The sequence below is a fragment of the Macaca fascicularis genome, chromosome 9 (genome assembly GCF_037993035.2).
Source record: "Macaca fascicularis isolate 582-1 chromosome 9, T2T-MFA8v1.1".
In the NCBI taxonomy this organism is placed as follows: Eukaryota; Metazoa; Chordata; class Mammalia; order Primates; family Cercopithecidae; genus Macaca; species Macaca fascicularis.
Genome location: NC_088383.1, coordinates 107,379,521 through 107,398,354, shown reverse-complemented (window position 1 = coordinate 107,398,354; position 18,834 = coordinate 107,379,521). Strand labels below are relative to the sequence as shown.

General features: G+C 45.0%; 2 protein-coding genes and 1 long non-coding RNA gene across 53 annotated transcripts in view; 2 read left to right on the top strand and 1 right to left on the bottom strand.

Moving 5' to 3' along the window:
- The window catches only part of HPSE2 (heparanase 2 (inactive)), a 792,642-nt gene extending 788,972 nt beyond the window's left edge, over positions 1-3,670 (top strand). For both annotated transcript variants that reach the window (XM_045361347.3, XM_005566158.5), the window contains one exon: positions 1,051-3,670. In XM_045361347.3, coding sequence (XP_045217282.1) covers positions 1,051-1,216 — 166 coding nt within the window. In that variant the 3' untranslated portion in view covers positions 1,217-3,670. The remainder of the gene's footprint in view (positions 1-1,050) is intronic.
- Positions 3,671-11,092: 7,422 nt separating this feature from the next.
- LOC141407727 (uncharacterized) lies at positions 11,093-13,465 on the bottom strand. The gene is made up of 3 exons (XR_012418062.1): positions 13,098-13,465; positions 11,640-11,693; positions 11,093-11,131 (listed from the first exon to the last, which is right to left on the bottom strand). It is a non-coding gene; the product is annotated as an uncharacterized lncRNA (long non-coding RNA).
- A 115-nt stretch (positions 13,466-13,580) lies between these two features.
- The window catches only part of HPS1 (HPS1 biogenesis of lysosomal organelles complex 3 subunit 1), a 30,656-nt gene continuing 25,402 nt past the window's right edge, over positions 13,581-18,834 (top strand). For 14 of the 50 annotated variants that reach the window (XM_074002418.1, XM_074002412.1, XM_074002432.1 and 11 more), the window contains exons 1-3: positions 13,581-13,609; positions 15,071-15,185; positions 17,215-17,331. Coding sequence is in view for 29 of the 50 variants with exons in the window: in XM_074002409.1 (XP_073858510.1) it covers positions 17,215-17,331 (117 nt within the window). In the remaining 21 variants the exon portion in view is untranslated. Of the gene's footprint in view, positions 14,108-15,070; positions 15,186-15,384; positions 15,439-17,214; positions 17,332-18,834 lie in introns of all 50 variants that reach the window. The other 36 variants (XM_074002419.1, XM_074002413.1, XM_074002430.1 and 33 more) reach the window with 12 other exon arrangements.

The following is an 18,834-nucleotide window of genomic DNA, read 5'->3' as shown; positions in this document are numbered from 1 at the left end:
CAAGTGCCTACTTTATCACCTACTTTGCTGTTTTGCTAAATGGAAACATCTGTTAATATTAAATATGAAAACTCTTTCTTTTTTTTTTTTTTTTGAGACAGAGTTTCTCTCTGTCACCCAGAATGGAGTACAGTGGTGTAATCTTGGCTCACTGCAGCCTCAACCTCCCAGGCTCAGGTGATCCTCCCTACTTCAAATTCCTAAGTAGCCACCATGCCAGGCTAATTTTGCTTTTATTTTGTTTGTAGTAATGGGGTCTCGCTATGTTGCTTAGGCTGGTCTCAAACTCCTGGACTCAAGCGATCCTCCCTCTTCGGCCTCCCAAAGTGCTGGGATTACAGGCATGAGCCACTGCGCCCAGCCAAAACTCATTCTTAAATTAGAAAAAGTAGAGTTTTGCAGTGAGCCGAGATCGTGCCACTGCACTCCAGCCTGGGGGACAGAGCGAGACTCTGTCTCAAAAAAAAAGAAAAAGTAGAGTTGTTACCTATGTCTCTGTCTCCCTTCTGTATAACCCTAGACAAGCAAGGTTATCTCCTCTGTCAAGTAAATTAATGAGATATGAATTATATAGATTTCTGAAGTCATCTTAAGCCCATGTATCATTCCATAGGTAAAAACTCTTTAGGTGAAAAAGTCAAACTGTGCTGATATTGTGATTTTAAAAAGATAGGAACGAAACATTACAGTCTCTGCATCACAGACTTCTCACTTCTCTAGATGTGTCTCTGGAGGTAGACTACCTGGGCTCAAACCCTGGACCTTCAAGCTGTGTGACTTGGGGCAAGTCACCTAGCCACTCTAGATGAAATGGGGATAATGATATTAATAGTTCCTTACCTCGGGGGGCGGGGAATGGGGGGTTGTTGGGATGTTTGAATGAGTTATTAAAGTAAAGCACCTAGGTCAGAATCTAGGGCATAGCCAGTGCCAATAAGTGTTAGCTGTATGTGTGTATCAGACACTGCCAGGCCATCTGGGGCTAGGCTTTGTTGCAATGGCTCCCTTATAATGCAATAATGAGTCCCATACTGTTTTTCCTCACTGTAGGTCAGTGCAACTGAATGGCCAGCCCTTAGTGATGGTGGACGACGGGACCCTCCCAGAATTGAAGCCCCGCCCCCTTCGGGCCGGCCGGACATTGGTCATCCCTCCAGTCACCATGGGCTTTTATGTGGTCAAGAATGTCAATGCTTTGGCCTGCCGCTACCGATAAGCTATCCTAACACTCACGGCTACCAGTGGGCCCGCTGGGCCGCTTCCACTCCTCCACTCCAGTAGTATCCTCTGTTTTCAGACATCTTAGCAACCAGCCCCTGCTGCCCCATCCTGCTGGAATCAACACAGACTTGCTCTTCAAAGAGACTAAATGTCATAGCGTGATCTTAGCCTAGGTAGGCCACATTCATCCCAAAGGAAAATGTAGACATCACCTGTACCTATATAAGGATTAAGGCATGTGTATAGAGCAGAATGTTTCCCTTCATGTGCACTATGAAAACGAGCTGACAGCACACTCCCAGGAGAAATGTTTCCAGACAACTCCCCATGATCCTGTCACACAGCTTTTGAACCACAAACCCAAACCTTAGCCTGCTGCTGCTGCTGCCCTCAGAGGAAGATGAGGAAGGAAAAATCCTGGGTGGACCAGCAAAAACCCATCCTCTCCCACCTCCTTCTTCTCTGCCTCTTTCTTGCTGCTGCCCTGAGTTTTTTGACACATCTCTTTCCATAGGGGAGCAATGGGTGCGTCAGCCCTGGCCTGCTGGGAGGGCTGTTTATGTGATTTCTCGGCTGATGCATGAGCGTGTGCATCTGGGTTCCTGACAGTGGCATCCATCATGGGCAATTCCTCTGGGAAGTGGGTGCTTCAAAAGTAAAATTACAATCACACCCCAGATTTGGTAAGAAGGTTCTATTGCTCTGTGAATCCAGATTCCCCCAGAGTTGTAATGGGAGTCAAGTAACAATATTCATTGAGTAGAGAGCAGCTTACTAGGCACAACAAAAAGCAATCATCATTCTTCATATTGCTATGAGGGAGAGAGTTTGAGTACAAAGAGAAAGCGTACTGAAGCATCAGGTACACAGATGCACACACGCGCGCACACACACACACACCCCAACTGGACAAAGCAAATTAGACCTCCCCAAAATTAAGAGAATATTAGGGGCTCTGTAGGGTAAGCCCTTAATTGTTTGATTAACTCAAATCATTATTTTAAAAAAAGAAGAAAAAGGTGTGAATCAAAGGTCATCACTGGAAGACACAACTGAATCTAACCTTTTTGCCTCTTCCCAGGTAGCCTATTTGAGCTAGAACAAAACTTTGTTAGCCATTTTGGGAGAGAATGGGGAATCTAGAGGATGAAGATCTGGTCAAAACTATGGAATGGTAGGTAGGAGGCTTCTGAGTTGGGCCAGTGTGAAGTGGGGGATGAGGACCTTCTATATGATTCAAGGGGCATGAGAGTCTTTGCCAAAGAGCTACAGCTGAAATGACTTTCTTTTCTGTGGATGTGCTTTTCTTTCTCAGGATAAATGACAGGAATGATGCTTTTGTTAGAAGGAGGAGAGATTTGACACTGTTCCAAGTGAGACGGTGATAGAATTTCTGCTGTTTGTGAAAGGACAGGAATGGGGGTGGGGGCAAGGCAGGGTTGCCAAGGGCAGAGGCTAGGGAGGCTGCCTAAGATGCACACGGAGTTAAGGATTTGGGCCAAGTCTGCAAAGTGAGAGATGAAAGGGAAATTAGACCAAAGAGGAGGGAGAGAATTCTGAGCTTGGAGAACTGGGGATTTGGGAGAGGGAAGCTGACTGTCTAATTCCAGGAAGCGAGGGGACATGCTTATGACTAAGCACAGGAAGAACGGCATACAGGAGATGTACTACAGCGAGCAAGAAGGGGAGAGCCCGAGGACCAGGCTGCACCAGGTCAGTGGCTGTGCTCAGCACGGAAGCAACTGGAGAGACAGGGGCCGACCCTGAGACTGCCCTGCAAGGCTGCCCAGAAGGGGCCCCTTTCTCTGGGGCCAGGCACCTCCCACTGAGGCTTCAGCTCTGAGAGGGCAGGAAAGTGAAGTGCTGAGACAGGGGGCAGGGCAGGGGATAGAAAACAGGAGAAAGAAGAAACAGATTGACAAGCCAAAGTGAGGGAAAGAGGAAAATAGAAATGAGACTAAAAGGTTGTTCCCCCCAACTGTTAACAATGTGTGCAGATATCAACATCTCTTCTACATACTGGTACAGGTGCAACTGCAGGGCCCCCTGATATAACAAGAGTAACCAGAGGTCCCTAAGGACCTGGCCTTGGGGACCTATGGTTTGCTTTGCATCCATAGTAACCCCATGATAAAGGGGCTGCTATTGTTATCCCCATTTTTCCTACCAGGCATGGAGGGGATCCATGGCTTGCCCAGGGGCACCCAGGGGAATGGGTTGCTGAGTGTGAAATAATCCAGAGCCTGCCCACTCAACCACAAGGCTCAGTGGCTCCGCGGGTCCAGACAGCTCCTTCACATCTGTGTAGGTCCTGCTCATTCAGAACAGCCAGAACCCCACTCAGACACTTTCTGTAAATAAGTGTTGATTTTTTTTTTTACTAAACCTTGCAGAATATGGGTAATTCCTGCTTCTTTTATCTTTCTCTGTGTATTAAATGCTGCTCCCACGAGGTTTAAGTTTTGTTTATTTTTTAGTTAATAAAAGGAAGAGGGAATTACTGAAATTTATCTCTGGAGTCCTGCAATTCTAACTTTGCAACTGTTTCACAGAGGAAATATGTGCATTGTTCAAAGGATACCAGAGAAACTCACTGTAAAACCACATTCCGTAGAAACACCTGGGTTTTTTCTCTTGGAGGGGCGGCGGCTGCTCCTCACAGGGATTCCCATATCACAGCCACCCGCAAAAGACAGCCTGTGGCAAAACTCAGCATCACAATGCACTTCAAGGGAGCAGGTTGCCAGCTGGGAGCATGGACAAAAGCACAGAAGAGCTCATCCGGCAGCTGCCCCAGATCAGATGTTTCCTTCCTAAAACAAGATGTGGCCATAATAATCTAAGACTTAAAAGCCACTTTCTTCTAAACCTAGCATGGGCTGGCAGAAATGCTCATCTGAAAGAGTAATAATGCATAATGAAACGTTTCTGCCTTTTGTTGAGACGGTTTTCTGCTTCTGCCTCTAGGAATGATTTTCTTTCTCATTTCTTATCACAAAGGCTCAGAAGAAATACTCATTGTTATTTGGAGAGAAAGCCCCAATTCTTCTAGTGCCCTGAACAATGCTGCAACTGTGGGATATTAGCATTCTCTCTGCTGGAGAAAAGTTTGAAAATACCAGAACTGGGCTACAGTGAGACTAAGGCCTGGGGCTCCCAGAACCTCAATTCCCAAAAGCCCAGTGGCCCTCTGCAGCCCCACCCCTCCCCAGCAGGTGGGCAGTCCCTAGGCAGGTGGGCTCAAAGCCTGGCACTCTCCAGCAGGGCAGAGGCTGCTGGTGGATGCCGCCTGAGAGGCTCCCACCTGCTGTCAGCACTGGGAGTTTCTGTGGCCTCCTGGCGGTGAGGACTCGGTGTGCTAACCCCTGAGCCTCCGGTGGTCATGGCGAGGCCCAGCATCTGCAGGTGTTCTCCACAGGCGTTCAAAGCCCCAGTGTCTGGGATGGATGCAGCTGCAGGATTCACCTTGGAAATCCATTGAGGGTAGCTTTATGTTTGAAAACACAAGGGCAGTGTTGAGCCTCTGCAGAAGCAAAGGTGAACCAGGTGGATCCCTCTGACAATAAAAACACTAGGAGAAGGGAAGACTAACATTTTGAAATGTCAATAGAGCAACCAAAATTAATAGCACTATGGCTTAGAAAAGGCAAGGGAAGAAAGAGCATAAACGCTTACCTAGCACAGCTTCCTCCACTTCTCCTCTCTCCAGCATCCGCACAACTGCCCCAGCCTGGCTCCTGCTGAGTGCTCTTTTCCACTAACTTACTCTCCACGTCCACAGATTCCCCTCTTCCAGCCACTCACTCTGTGCCCAACCAGGAGCCCAGGGAAATCTGCTGTATTGAAGTAGAGTGAAGTTTCCATTTTAGAATTGTTTGTAATCTTTTCTTGGGATATACCAGAATTAAAAAGAAGATAAGAAGTACTCCATAGAGAGAGAGTGCTAAAATGAATTTTATTATTATTGTAAGGCCCAAACAACTGGGACATACAGAACCCTTCCCTCTGAGTTCCACTAACCATGGCACGAAGGCTTCTGTGGCTGCCCTTCCTTGATCGAGTGCCTTCTTCTTATCAGACATGCTATTTCACTGAATGCTTACAGCAGTCCTGGGTGGTATGGTGAGTGTTCAGACCCAATTATAGATGGGGAGGATTAGAGAAAGAACTTGTCCAAGACCACCCAGAAAAACAGTGTGGCAAAACTAGGAGTTGAACCCAGGTCTGTTACATTGCAAAGCCTGCTGTCCTTACACTGTGCTACCTCTCACCTGACTGATTGTGGCCAACTATTTTTCATCTCCGTGTTGCCCACAGCTAGATTCCTTAACATCGCATGTGTGTCCTGCAGAGAACCCTAGCAGTGCCTTACCCCCAGTACAACTGCTCTCTGGTTTGAGGAGGCCAACTAGAAGCTCTCCTGAGTAGTAAGTAGTGTTGTGGACAGCCTTTGCTGTAGAACTCTGAGTCCAGGTTCACCTTGCCCCATCAGTGGTCCTTCTGGTCTGTTCCGCTGTGATTTTCTATACAGAAGTTTTAAGGACCACTCCCACCATCACCACCAATCATAGGTGAGAATCTTTGGTATTCCTAAGGCCTGAGAGGTGAGTGGCAGATTCAGTCAGCACCCCACACCACATACACACACACACACACACACACACACACACACACAGCCTCCCGTGAGTGCTGCTTCCTGGCCCCCATGACCCAAAGGTTAAATCCATTAACCATTGCCCTTGGGGTAGTATTTTGCAAATACCACTTTAAAACAAGAAAGTCAAAATCCAGCAAACCAACTGCTTTGGCATCACCTCCTTCCAAACACCAAGGCAGCCCCTGTGAGCGCTGGGAGCATTTTGGAGGAGTTGACCAAGTTCCATGTGACTGGCTCATAAGTAAATCCCAGGGTCTCAGGGTCCTATGCACACAGCAGAGAAAAGGCGCCCTTCCTATGTGAACATTACTCTTCTAATTATTATTCATGAAAATATTCTAGGATTCTTTTTCAAGTTGTAAATGTTATGTGATAATGTATATTTTTGGAAGAAGCAAAAAGAAACTTTAGTTTTGTTCATCTGGAAGTTGGCAAAATGAGCTCAGGAATACCTCCCAGAAAAAGCTACCTCTCTGTGCAGGGAATTTTAGCAGGTTAATATTTTTTTCCAGAAAGCAGATTATAGTTTGTGAAACCTGGTGATTGTAGAGAGTTTGGGTCCAGGGGGTAGTTTACATTTTGGGGTAATGTTTTGTAAGTAACAAGATGCGACTACTCTAACTTCCTATTCTCAGGGTGTTCTGTGGGGAGAGGGAGGCAACTGCTGCCCACGCTACACCCTGACCTTAAGACTGATTGACTGATGAACTAACTCATACTGGGGATCTCTGATTTCATGGTGTGCTGCCCCCTTCCCCTCCTCCACAACCTTTGCTTCAATTACTCTAAGTAGAAATTGAATTTCATAATTCCAGTTAGATGTCATTGACTGTATTAAAGTCATTGTTAACTATAATAACAGTTAAACCCCGGAAACTCAATGGCTTAACACAGTCCAAGTTTATTTCTCGCTTATAATTCATGTAAAGTTGAATTGGTGGTAATGGGGTGGAGGTGGTGGTTCTGTTCCATCGACATGCCCAGAGCAGCTGGAGGCCTAACCTGGAACTGGAGTCAGTCCTCTCCACTTGGTTCCATTGGCCAGCAGTCATTTGGTCTCATCTCGAGGCTAGAGGAAATGCAGTCCTTATCTGGGCACCTACTTTCCAACAACAAACGTATTTCATGGAAAAGGAGCACAAAACTATGATGGATGCTAGAAGACCAGAGAATGGGTCAATGCTGTTAGATCCCTCTAGTGGATTTGCCATCAAGTGAATATTACATGCGGTTTGTGTGTGGTGTTATCTAAATCCACAGGACTTCTTTTGCACACTCCATAGTAACCTAAGCTTCCTTCTGCATCTCCTCCACTTCTAAAGTCCTGCCTCTCCTAGTACTTGGCTGATTTTTATCAGAAAACAATCTCTGTGTTGCTCCACAGGCATGCAATGTAGATGCACATAGTAGAAGATGCTGCACCCCCTACCGGAAACATCAAAAATATAATTTGAAACCTCAAATAGCAAAGTGGGCTAAAAGGTAACTAGAGAATCATAGAGGTCAACTCTAGACCCAATGAACAGTCACACCTGGAGATCAGAACAGGCTATTCCACTGATTTTATCCACCTCAGAAGAAAACTCACTCAGCCTCTCTGGACCTCAGTGTTCTCATCTATAAAATGAGGACTTTGGATTTAAGTGAACTCTAAGTTTACCTGAAACTCCCTGTTGTCCGATGTCATGTCAGATGGTCTCTGGTCCGGCTGCTGTTGTTTTTCTATTTCCTCCTCATGTTAGCTTATGTATTAGATACATCCTTTTGTGAAGTTTCAAAGTTAGCTTTAAATTGTTGCTATTTCTACATAAATGCCTTCTAGAATGCATGCACATGAAATTCAACACAGATAACACGTTTTGAAGATCCTCTCACCCTCAGGGATAGCGTCCTGATTTTTTTTTTAGTTAATTACTTGACTCTTGCCACCCCAATTTCTTCCAAGCCGTGATTTAGTGCATAACTAATATAGACTAATAATGCCCCACGGCTTACTCACCTTGTTAGGTTTTTAAAAGGAAAAGATTGACCTCACATTGGAGAAATTAGTTAAGCTGAACTTTAAGACAAGTACAAGGGGTTTCTGCAGCAGCAACTGAAATGTATTATAGTAGAATCTCACCATGTGTGCACCTAATGTCTTAGAACCCAACTATGTCTAGGTGTGAGTGGGTGGTGGGAGGGTGAGAAAATTGGAGGAGACAGTGAAAGGAAAGATGAAGAGAAAGACAGGGAGAGAAAGAATGAACAACCAAAATAATGCAATGAGAGATGCAGGAAAGAATGAAAAGCAACGTAAAGGGTAATTATGTGGGAAACTCTAAATAAATATAATCTAATAATAACAATGTCTCATGCAATTTAAAATATGTAAGTAATTAAAAATGCATTACAATAATTCCATACATATTGAAAGCTGGTAAATGAAAGATATACTAACATCCTGACATTTTCAAGAAAGAGGTAAAACTACTAATTTACATTAAACTTTGATAAGTCAAAGATACATGTTTTAGTCTCTATGGTAACCACTGAACTAATATTTAAAAGAATATTTTTCTAAGTGAATGGAGAGGCAGTGGAATCATCACAAAAATGCTTCATGTAACAGAAAGCAAGAAAGAAGACAAAGTTAATGAAGAACAGTTGGGACAAATAGAAAGCAACTAGCAACATAATAGATTTAAAACCAAATTTATCTGTAATGGCACTAAATGTAAATGGAATAAATGCTCCAATTAAAAGACAAAGGTTGTCAGATAAAAGAAAGTCCAACTAAAAGCTATTTCAAAAGAAATATCTAAAATATAAGAAATTAAAAGGAGTAAGAAAAAGATATGCCATGCAACAAAAGGTGATGTCCTTATGTTTATATGAGACAATAAATGTTTTTGTAAAACCAAAAAGCATTGCTAGTGATAGGGACATTTCATAAAGATGAAAGTTTTGATTTAACAGTAAGATATATACTTATAAATCTGCATGTACCTAATGACATCTTCTATCTGTGAAGCAAAAAAACTCACAGAAATAAAAGGAGAAATAGACAAATTTGCAATTATAATAGATGTTTAACTCTTATTGCAGAAAATGAGAGAAAAGGCAAAAATCAGAAAGAATAGAAAAGAGTTAAACAATACAATTAACATATTTTATCTAAATGATATATAGAGAACATTACAACAAATGAATAAAGTCCTTTTTCAACAACACATCAAAACATTTATAAAACTTGATTATATACTGTGGCATAAAGTTTCAAAAAACTTCAAAAATAATAACATACAATGTATTTCTGACAGCAGTGGAATATAAGTGGAAATTATAGACAGATTGATAGATAGATAGATAGATAGATAGATAGATAGATAGATAGATAGATATGAAACTAGAAAATCTCCCTGTGCTTGAAAATTAAGAAATACACTTCTAAATATTCCATGAGAAAAAAATCAGAAATCACAATAAAAATTAGAAAATATTTTAAACTAAATGGAAAATACTGCATATATAAATGTGCAGAAAAACTTCCAATTTCTGATAATGTTAAAGTTATATCAGACTAACCCTTTTGCCAATAACACTTACGAACCTTAGACAAAATTTCAAAAAACAATTCTTTGAAGGCAATACAAAACAGCTAAGAGCAGGCAGAAACTGCAGGAGATACAGCTCTTGAATGAAGAAAATCACACTCGGTGATATCTACATTTATTTGGCTTTTCTCCTGAAGGAATTCCCCTAGTTCACAACAGAGAGCAAGGTCCATCAGCAAGCAGCTATTATATTAGGCCGTGGAGTGACATTGGTGTTCAAGACTACCAGAGCAGCTGAAAATTGAATTGAGAGGGAAGGGGAACAGGTGGGAGAAACTTAAAAAGCTGGTACAAAGTACACTCAAATATCTGGCTGACCTCTGAACTATACTCTAAATAAATCAAAAGAAAAATTAGCATTGTTAAGTAATTGAAAATGAAAACACAGCAGATAAAAAGTTGTGGGATGCTGATAAAGCAGTACCTTGGGGAAGATCTACAGCACTAAACTCCATTAGAAAAGACAAAAGCTCTCAAATCAATGGCCTTTGTTTCTACCCTAACAAACTATTAAAAAGAAGAAAAAAAATAAATCCAAAGTAAACAGAAGATAGGAAATAGTAACTATCAGAACAGAATTTGATGAATTAAAAAACAGAGAATCAATAAAAATTGATTAAACCAAAAACTGCCTCTAAGAAAATCAATAAAATCCTTTTAAATTTATTGAACAACATAGACTCCAAAAATAGATTCACACACAGATGGTCAATTGATTTGAGACAACTGTGCCATGGTAATTAATTCAATGGAGAAAAGATTTATTTATTTATTTGAGACAGAGTTTCACTCTTGTTGCCCAAGCTGGAGTGCAATGGCATGATCTCAGCTCACTGCAACCTCTGCCTCCCGGGTTCAAGCGATTCTCCTGCCTCAGCCTCCTGAGTAGCTGGGATTACAGGTGCATGCCACCAAGCCTGGCTAAATTTTTTTGTATTTTTACTAGAAACGGGGTTTCACCATGTTGGCCAGGCTAGTCTCGAACTCCTGACCTCAGATGATCTGCCTTCCTCGGCCTCCCAAAGTGCTGGGATTACAGGCATGAGCCACCGTGCCCAGCCAAGAAAATGGTTTTTTTTTTCAACAAATGGTGCTAGAAAAATTGGACATCTATATGCAAAACAAAAAAACAAAAACAAAAAACTAAAACCTCAACCTTCTCTCACATCATACACAAAAATTAACTCAAAATGGATTGTGAACCTAAAGACAGAATCTACAACTATTAAATTTCTGCAAAAAAGAAGAAACAGGAGAAAATCTCTGTGACCCTGGCTAAGCAGAGACTACATAGGACACAAAATGCACAAAGATTTCTGCTCTTCAAAAATCACTGTAAAGAAAAGGAAAAGACAAAGCTACAGACTGGGGAAAAAAGATTTAATAAAGGGCTTGAATCCAAACACATAAATCAAATAAATAATAAGACAAACAATCCAATTTTTAAATGGCAAAAGATTTGAACACTTGACATACTACCACATACCTACTAGGACAGTATCAAGTGCTAACAAGACTACAGAGCAATTACAACTCTCAGTGTTGCTAGGAGGAATGTAAAATGGTACATCCACTTTGGAAAATGGTTCAGCAGTTTAATAGAAATTTAAACATAGACTTACCATACAGCCCAGCAATCCCATGCCTACATATTTACCTAAGAGAAATATAAACTTATGTTGAACTACCTCACACCCATTAGGATGGCCACTATAAAAATTTTAAAGAAAATAGCAAGTGTTGACAAAGATGTGGATAAACTGGAACCCTTGTACACTGTGGGTGGGAATGTAAAATGATGCAGCTGCTGTGGAAAACAGTATGGTAGTTCCTTAAAAAATTAAAAATAAAATTACCATATGATCTAGCAGTTTCACTTCTGGGTATATGCCCAAAATAATTGAAAGCAGAGTCTCAAAGAGATATTTGTACACTCATGTTCATAACGACCTTATACACAATGGAAGTAACCCAACTGTCCATCAACGGATAAATGGATAAGCAAAATATAGTATATACAGACAACAGAATATTATTCAGGCTTAAAAATAAAGAAAAAAGGAAAGAATTCTCACATGTGCTACAACATGAATGCACCTTGAGAATATTATGCTAAGTGAAATAAGCCAGTCATAAAAAGACAAACACTGTATGATTCTACTTACATGAGGTACTTAGAGTAGTCAAATTCATACAGACAGAAGGTAGCATTGTGGTTGCTATGAAGAGGAATGAAGAATTATTGTTGTTGTTGTTGTTGTTGTTGTTTTTGAGATGGGAGCCTCGCTCCGTTGCCCAGGCTGGAGTTCAGTGGCACGATCTTGGCTCACTGCAACCTCTGCCTCCCAGATACAAACGATTCTCCTGCCTCAGCCTCCTAAGTTGCTGGGACTACAGCTGTGTGCCACCACACCCTGCTAATTTTGTATTTTTAGTAGAGATGGGGTTTCACCATGTTGGCCAGGCTGGTCTTGAACTCCTGACTTCGTGATCCACCCGCCTCAGCCTCCCGAAGTGTTGGGATTACAGGCGTGAGCCACCGCGCCTGGTCAGAATTATTGCTTACTGGATATAGTTTCAGTTTTAAAAGATGAAAAGAGCTGTGGAGATGGATGGCGGTGATGGCTGCACAGCATTAGGAATGCAGTTAATACTACTGAACAGTACACTTAAAATGCTTAATGATCAATTTTACATTATATGTATTTTACCACAAACAAATTTGAAAAAAAAAAGAAACATATTGACACAAAAAGCCTGCACATAACTAAAAAATAGATTATACTGGATTACATAAAAATTTAAAACTTTGGTGCTACAAATGATACCACTAAAAAAGTGAAAAGACAGGCCACATAATGGGAAAAAAAATTTTTTTTGCAAATCATGTATCTGATAAGGGGCTTGTATCCAGAGCATATAAAGAACTTTTACAACTCAATAATAAAGACAATTTAAAAATGCATAAGGGATTTGAATAGACATTTCTCCAAAGAAGGTACACAAATGGGCAAAAAGCACATGAAAAGATGCTGAACGTCAGGGAAGTGCAAATGAAAATCACAAGATACTACTCCACACTGGGTTACTATACTTAAAAAGAAAATTAACAATAACAAGCATTGATGAGGATGTGGAGAAATCAGAATCCTCACACATTGCTGTTGGGAAATGGAAACTACCAGTAGGGGAATGAATAAGTAAATAATAGCATATCCATTTAATGGAATTCATTCAACCACTGAAAGCATATTGAGTGAAGGATCTCAATGGTGGGCTGGGCCTCGAGAGAGATGCCTGCCGCAGGGCTATGTGCTGTGGATGGGGAGTTGGAAGAATTTGCCCTAAGGTGGGCTGGAAGGGGTGGGTAGTGGGTTGTGGGGAGTGATGCTCTCTTTGATCTGCAGGTGGTGGAGGTATTGATTCTTAGCCTCTGCCTTTCCCCCAAGGGATGCTCAATCTACTATATCCCCAGCCAGTTCCTACAACCCATACCCCGCTGGGCTGGGCTCAGAGCTCCTAGGTGGCACCCAGGCACTGAGGGGTGGATTGTTCGGGAATTTAGCCCCTTCCATTATTAACAGAATGCCCCCTCCACTTCCAGCCACCCCCAATATACATACCATTTTTTAAAATTAATCTTGCAAACATAGGTTCAACACGAAACTCCTAATGTGCACTCTGCTCCCAAAATAGATTGAAAACTTCTATAAAGAAATTCCAGCGTTGGGACTCTGGGGGCAACTGAGCCCTTCTGTGCGCTGTGTCACCTCCCCAAAGGTCAGGAAGAGCAGTCACAAAAGGACAGCTCTAACCCCAGAACTTCAGTTCATTAAGCAAAGCCTGGGGTTCCGGGCAAGAGGAGGAGAGAAGGAATCAGCTGAGGAGCCAGGAAACCTGGGTTCTGAGCCTGGTTCGGCCCCTCAGCAAGTTATTTTTTCTCTCTGAGCCTCCGTTTCCTCTTCTGTAAAACGGGGCATGGGCAAGGCCTGGCAGGGGCGGGGCTCGAACCTGCGGAAAGCGACGGCGGCTCCGGCCCCTCCCGGGGCGGGGCGGTCACGTGCGCGATCACGCGGTCCTACCCGGAAGCGCGCCCGGGCTCCTGCAGGCGGGGCGCTGTGCGCGCCGCGATCCGGTACGTGGGTCTCCGGGCAGTCCCCTCCCGGGGCGGCGATCCTTCCTCAGAGCCCCTCGCAACCCTCCCGGAAGTGGGGGAGGGGCTCTAGGGGTCCCGGAGCGGGCCCACCCCTAGCCTCACCCACTGCGGGCGTGTGGTCGTGGGCAGGTCGCTTCCTCGCTCGGAGCCAAAGTTCCTCAGCCGTGAAGAGGGGCGGATGTCACAAGTCAAGCCTCCTTCCCAGGATGGCCGTGAGGTTCAGGGGTGGGGAGAGGTGGGGATTTGGGGGTAAAACTGGACAGAAACTGGCGTGCTAGGCAAACGGGAGCCGCTGACTCGCTCTCTGCAGAGACTCGGGGACAGGGCCGGGCTCCGAAGGTGTGGGACCCCAGAAGGAGCTGCTGAAGGCGGGACCAAGGGCTACAGGGAGGTTTGCTGGAGTCCAGATGGTGAAAGTGCGCTCTGGGGGTCGCCCCAGCTTGGCCCTCCCCCCGCCATCTGGAGCACCCTTCGCCAGTGAGTCCCCTCCGAGTTCCCTTTCTAGGGCAAGATAGCAAGGTGAAGCCGAAGTCACAACGTTTCACCGGCGAGGTTCTCTTCCCAGCAGCCTTTGGGAAGCATCCCCCTGTTTCGGGAATGTGGCATTCGGGCCAATCATGTGGGTGATGGAGCCCGTCTCAGGATTAGGTTGCTAAAGGCCGAACTCCTAACAGCAGTCTCTGTGGCGGGTAGTCACTTGCCTCTTACTCGCTCACAGTGCTTGACTTCCTAATTAAGTTTTCTGTTGTTCCTGCCTTCTATCCAAATATGAAAGATTCTGGAACCAGATTGGTTAATCCTGTTATTTGAAGAAGGGAAGCTAGGAAATAGGAGTAATGATCCCCACACCTATATAAGAAAGCAGTTTGCTAAGGTTACTTTGCAGCTTGCCTGGTCACTCCCGTGATCTAACCCTGTAGGGAGGTAGAGTAGGGGATGTTGCTCTATTTCTCCGTGGGAGTTTGAGGCTCAAAGAGGTTTATGCGACTTGGCAAAGCCAAAACTAGAACCTGGTCCCAGATGCCTTTCCTGTTTGTTTCCTTCCACTCATCGCATCACCCCAGGATCCCCACTCCCTTCACTGGGACTGCATCCTCGCCGCCTGGGGTGTGCTATGCTGTCTCCGGTCAGTCACTCCTAGCGAGCTCCCTGGGGCTGCTTGGGGAGCTCTGAGTGACCCACAGAAGTGAGAGCGCTTCGTAGGAACAAAGGAGGAAGGAACAAAAGTGGGCACCTGCTCTGTACAAAGGGCTGTGCTGGCCGGGTTCCTATTCTCCATTATGGGAGGTGAGGGGCAGGATCCCGGATATGTTCTTAGCAGACTGCCTCAGGGCCTGGAGAGACCAGGGACCACGCAGCCCTTCTCCAGCTTGTCCTTTCCCAACGGGCAGCAGTCAGGACCAGGGCATTTGTCTGCCCTCATGTTCTCTCTGTTTTAAGCATTTGCAGGACCAGGGATGCTGTGCTGCTCTCCCATGAACCAGTCCCCAAGTCTCTGCTGCAGCCCTTTCTGAACCTCTGACTGTCTGGATGCTCCACTGTGCTCCTTGCCAAGGTAGATGATTTTGCCCCACCTGGGGAGGACAGGGAGGCAGGCAGCATCCACCCTGGGGCACTGGGAGGCAGATGGAATGAGGTAGGCAGTGGACTGAGTGCTCCTGAGCTCTGCAGACCTGCTCATCCCCTCCCCAGCCCTGCATCCTGAGGTCACCCCCATCCTGATGCCTCATCTCTCCTTCACCCCTCGCATCCAGGTGGGTCATCACAGCCTGCTGAGTCTTTAAAGCTCCTCCGGCCCCCACCAAGGGGTGAGCACTCATTACCCGACACCTGCACCTAGATGACCGCCTTCATGACCTCAACCTGCCCATCTCCAGCCAGCCGGTCACTTCTCTGCTCACAACCACAGCCTCCATTCCATAGCCCACTGCTCCCTAACCCATACACTCTGGTCAGCTTTGTCACATGTACCTGGGAGTCCCAGAGAAGCCTCTTCAGGTCCACCTGCCTCTCCCAGCAACCTCCTCTTCACACCTGTTGCACTGTCAGTGTCTGCCTTGGCATTGAGTAATTCTGTGGGAATAGCCTGCATTCCTCCTTCACTGTGCTGTTGTCTCCTGGCATTCACCATAAACACCTTGGGACCAGTTGCACCGAGTTAGTTTGGGAGGAATTCAGTAAGGACCACTAAGCTGGACCTGGGGATGACAGAACACAAGACCTGGAAATGCTATGATCCTCCCAAAAAAACTGGAAATCTGCATGTGTGAGAGTTACAGCAGAGCTTCCTAATCATTGTTATGGCTTAGCACACATACCACATGATTATATCTGCATGACACCCTGAGGCACATAAGAGGATTTGAAACCACTGCCTGAGGCCTCTCAGCTGCAACAGGCAGCCTGGAGCGCTGTCCTCACCAGCCTGGTCAGGCTGCCCCAAGAGTTAGAAGATCAGCGCTTGCCGCACCCAGAGGGCCACGGCACACAGTGTGGGGAGCTGTATGAAAGATCTTCCAGTGGGTGAAGAGTTAAGACGTTCCTTACACAATCAAGCACAGAGTGTGTGGTGTGTGTGGCAGGGGTGGGGGAGGAGATTTGGGAGGGCTGAAGACACTGGTAGCTGTGGCCCTAGAAGCTGCAGCCTACTAGGTACAGGGTCTTTAGGCAGCCTCTGTTCTCACCATGAGCAGGGAGAGCAGCATCTGAATGAAATTCTGTGGTGCTGAAATAAATTCAGGGCCTTTGAGGCTCGTCTTCTGGAGCTGTTTTTTGCTTGTTTATTTGCTTCTTCAGACAGAGTCTCTCTCTGCCCCCCAGGCTGGAGTGCGGTGGCACAATCTCGGCTCACTGCAACCTCTGCCTCCCAGGTTCAAGCAATTCTCCTGCCTCAGCCTCCCGAGTAGCTGGGATTACAGGCGCCCGTCACCACACCTGGCTAAGTTTTGTATTTTTAGTAGAGAGAGGGTTTCACCATGTTGGCCAGGCTGGTCTCAAACTCCTGACTTCAGGTGATCCACCCGCCTCAGCCTCCCAAAGTGCTGGGATTACAGGCGTGAGCCACCGCACCTGGCCCTGGAACTGTTTTTATCTGAGGGAGAGATATCTCTGGACTGCGCAGACATGGAGGTGCAGCAGCGCCCTCCAATCCACACCAGGCACTAACTGTCTGCTGTGAGCATGGCCTCCCTGGGCATTCGGCTCCATGTCCAGGCCAAGACCCGGGTCCCTTCCTGTTCCAGTCTGGTTCCGGTAGGCCCTGTGTGGGTCTGATGCTGTGCTGAGAGGGACTAGATACCACAGAGGAAAGAGCCCCAGCCTTGGCATCAAACAGATTTAGGTCTGGATTCCAGCTTTGCCACTTCAGGCTGTGCCTGTGTCATGCTCTCTAAAATGGGAGTACCTAAAGAGTCCTACTTTGTCCAGTTGTGAGGGTGCAACAAAAATGGAAGGCCTTTGTGATGTCTGGTGTGCAGAAAGGGCTCACTGAATGTTTGCTGGGGTTGGGGTCCTCTTCGTTACTCAGGCTGTGCTCATGGATGTTGGGGCTAGGGGCTGACCTTGACCTTGCCTTTCCCTGGCAGATGAAGTGCGTCTTGGTGGCCACTGAGGGTGCAGAGGTCCTCTTCTACTGGACAGATGACGAGTTTGAAGAGAGTCTCCGGCTGAAGTTCGGGCAGTCAGAGAATGAGGAAGAAGAGGTGAGTGCAGGGTAGGCAGTCCCAGGAGGGGTGGATAGGAAGGAACCATACAAAACTACCAGCAGGCAGAGAGGCAGGAAAACCTGTGTTCACCCTGTCCTGGGCAGCATGAGCAGCGTGTTGTGTGGGGTCCAGCATCCTTCACAGCTAGACCCTCATCCTCAAGGTCTGCCTCTTGATGCTCTGAGCTCAATGACCCCACCCCCACACCCCACCAGGGCTCTCCGGGCTAAGTGAGGGCAAGAAGATGTCGAATTTGAATCACATAACAGAGGAACTTGGAGCCATCAGTTTCTGTACCCTAAAAAGTTTAACAAGGCTGGGCATGGTGGCTCACGCCTGTAATCACAACACTTTGGGAAGCCAAGGTGGGTCAATTGCTTGAGCTCAGGAGTTTGAGACCAGCCCGGGCAGCATGGCGAAACCCTGTCTCTACAAAAAAAAAAAAACCACAAAAGTTAGCCAGGTGTGGTCCCAGCTACTTGGGAGGTTGAGGTGGGAGGATCACTTGAGTCCAGATGGTAGAGGTTGCAGTGAGCCAAGATTGTGCCTGTGCATTCCAACCTGGGCGACAGAGCAAAAAAAAAAATGAAAAAGTTTAATGTAAGCTGAACACATTAATTTTTAAATAGCTGTATTAAGGTATGATTAACATACCATAAATTGCACATATTTAAAGTATACAACTTGATAAGCTTTGATATGTATATATACCTATGATTCTATCACAATCAATAAAAGGAATATATCTACCACCTCAAACATTTGTAATCCTTTCTTTCCCATCCCCATCCCGTAGGAACTGCTGATCTGCTTTCTGTCACGATAAGTTAGTTTGTATTATATGGGCTTATATAAATGGAGCCATACAGTATGTGCTTGGATTTAGTTTGGTTTTGGTTTGACTGCTTTCACTCAGCATGATTATTTTGTGATTCATCTGTGTTGTGGCATGTATCAATAGTTCATTCCTTTTCATTGAGCAGTAATCTATTGTATCAGGATGCCACCATTTGTTCATTCATTTACTTGTTGATGGACATCTGTGTAATTTTCAGTTTTTGACTATTACAAGTAAAGCAACTATGAACATGCACGTACAAGTCCATGTATACATGGATGCTTTCATGTCCAAGGACAGATACTTAGGGTAGAACGGCTAGATCATGTACGTGCATGTGTAACTTTTTAATAAACTGCCAAACTTTTCCAAAGTGGTTGTATAATTTTTTATTCCAGCTGTAGTGTTTGAGAGTTCAGTTCCTCCATATCCTCACCAACACTATGGTCCGTCTTTTTAATTGTAGCCATTCTAATAGATGTCCACTGGAATCTCACTGTGTTTTAAATTTCATTTCCTTAATGACTAATGATTTTGAGCATCTTTTCATGTGCTTATTTGCCATATCTTTTGCCCAGTTTTTATTTGAGTTGATTGTTTCTTCTTACTATTCTTACTGAGTTTTGAGAGCTTGTGATATATTTTGGATGAAGTCCTTTATC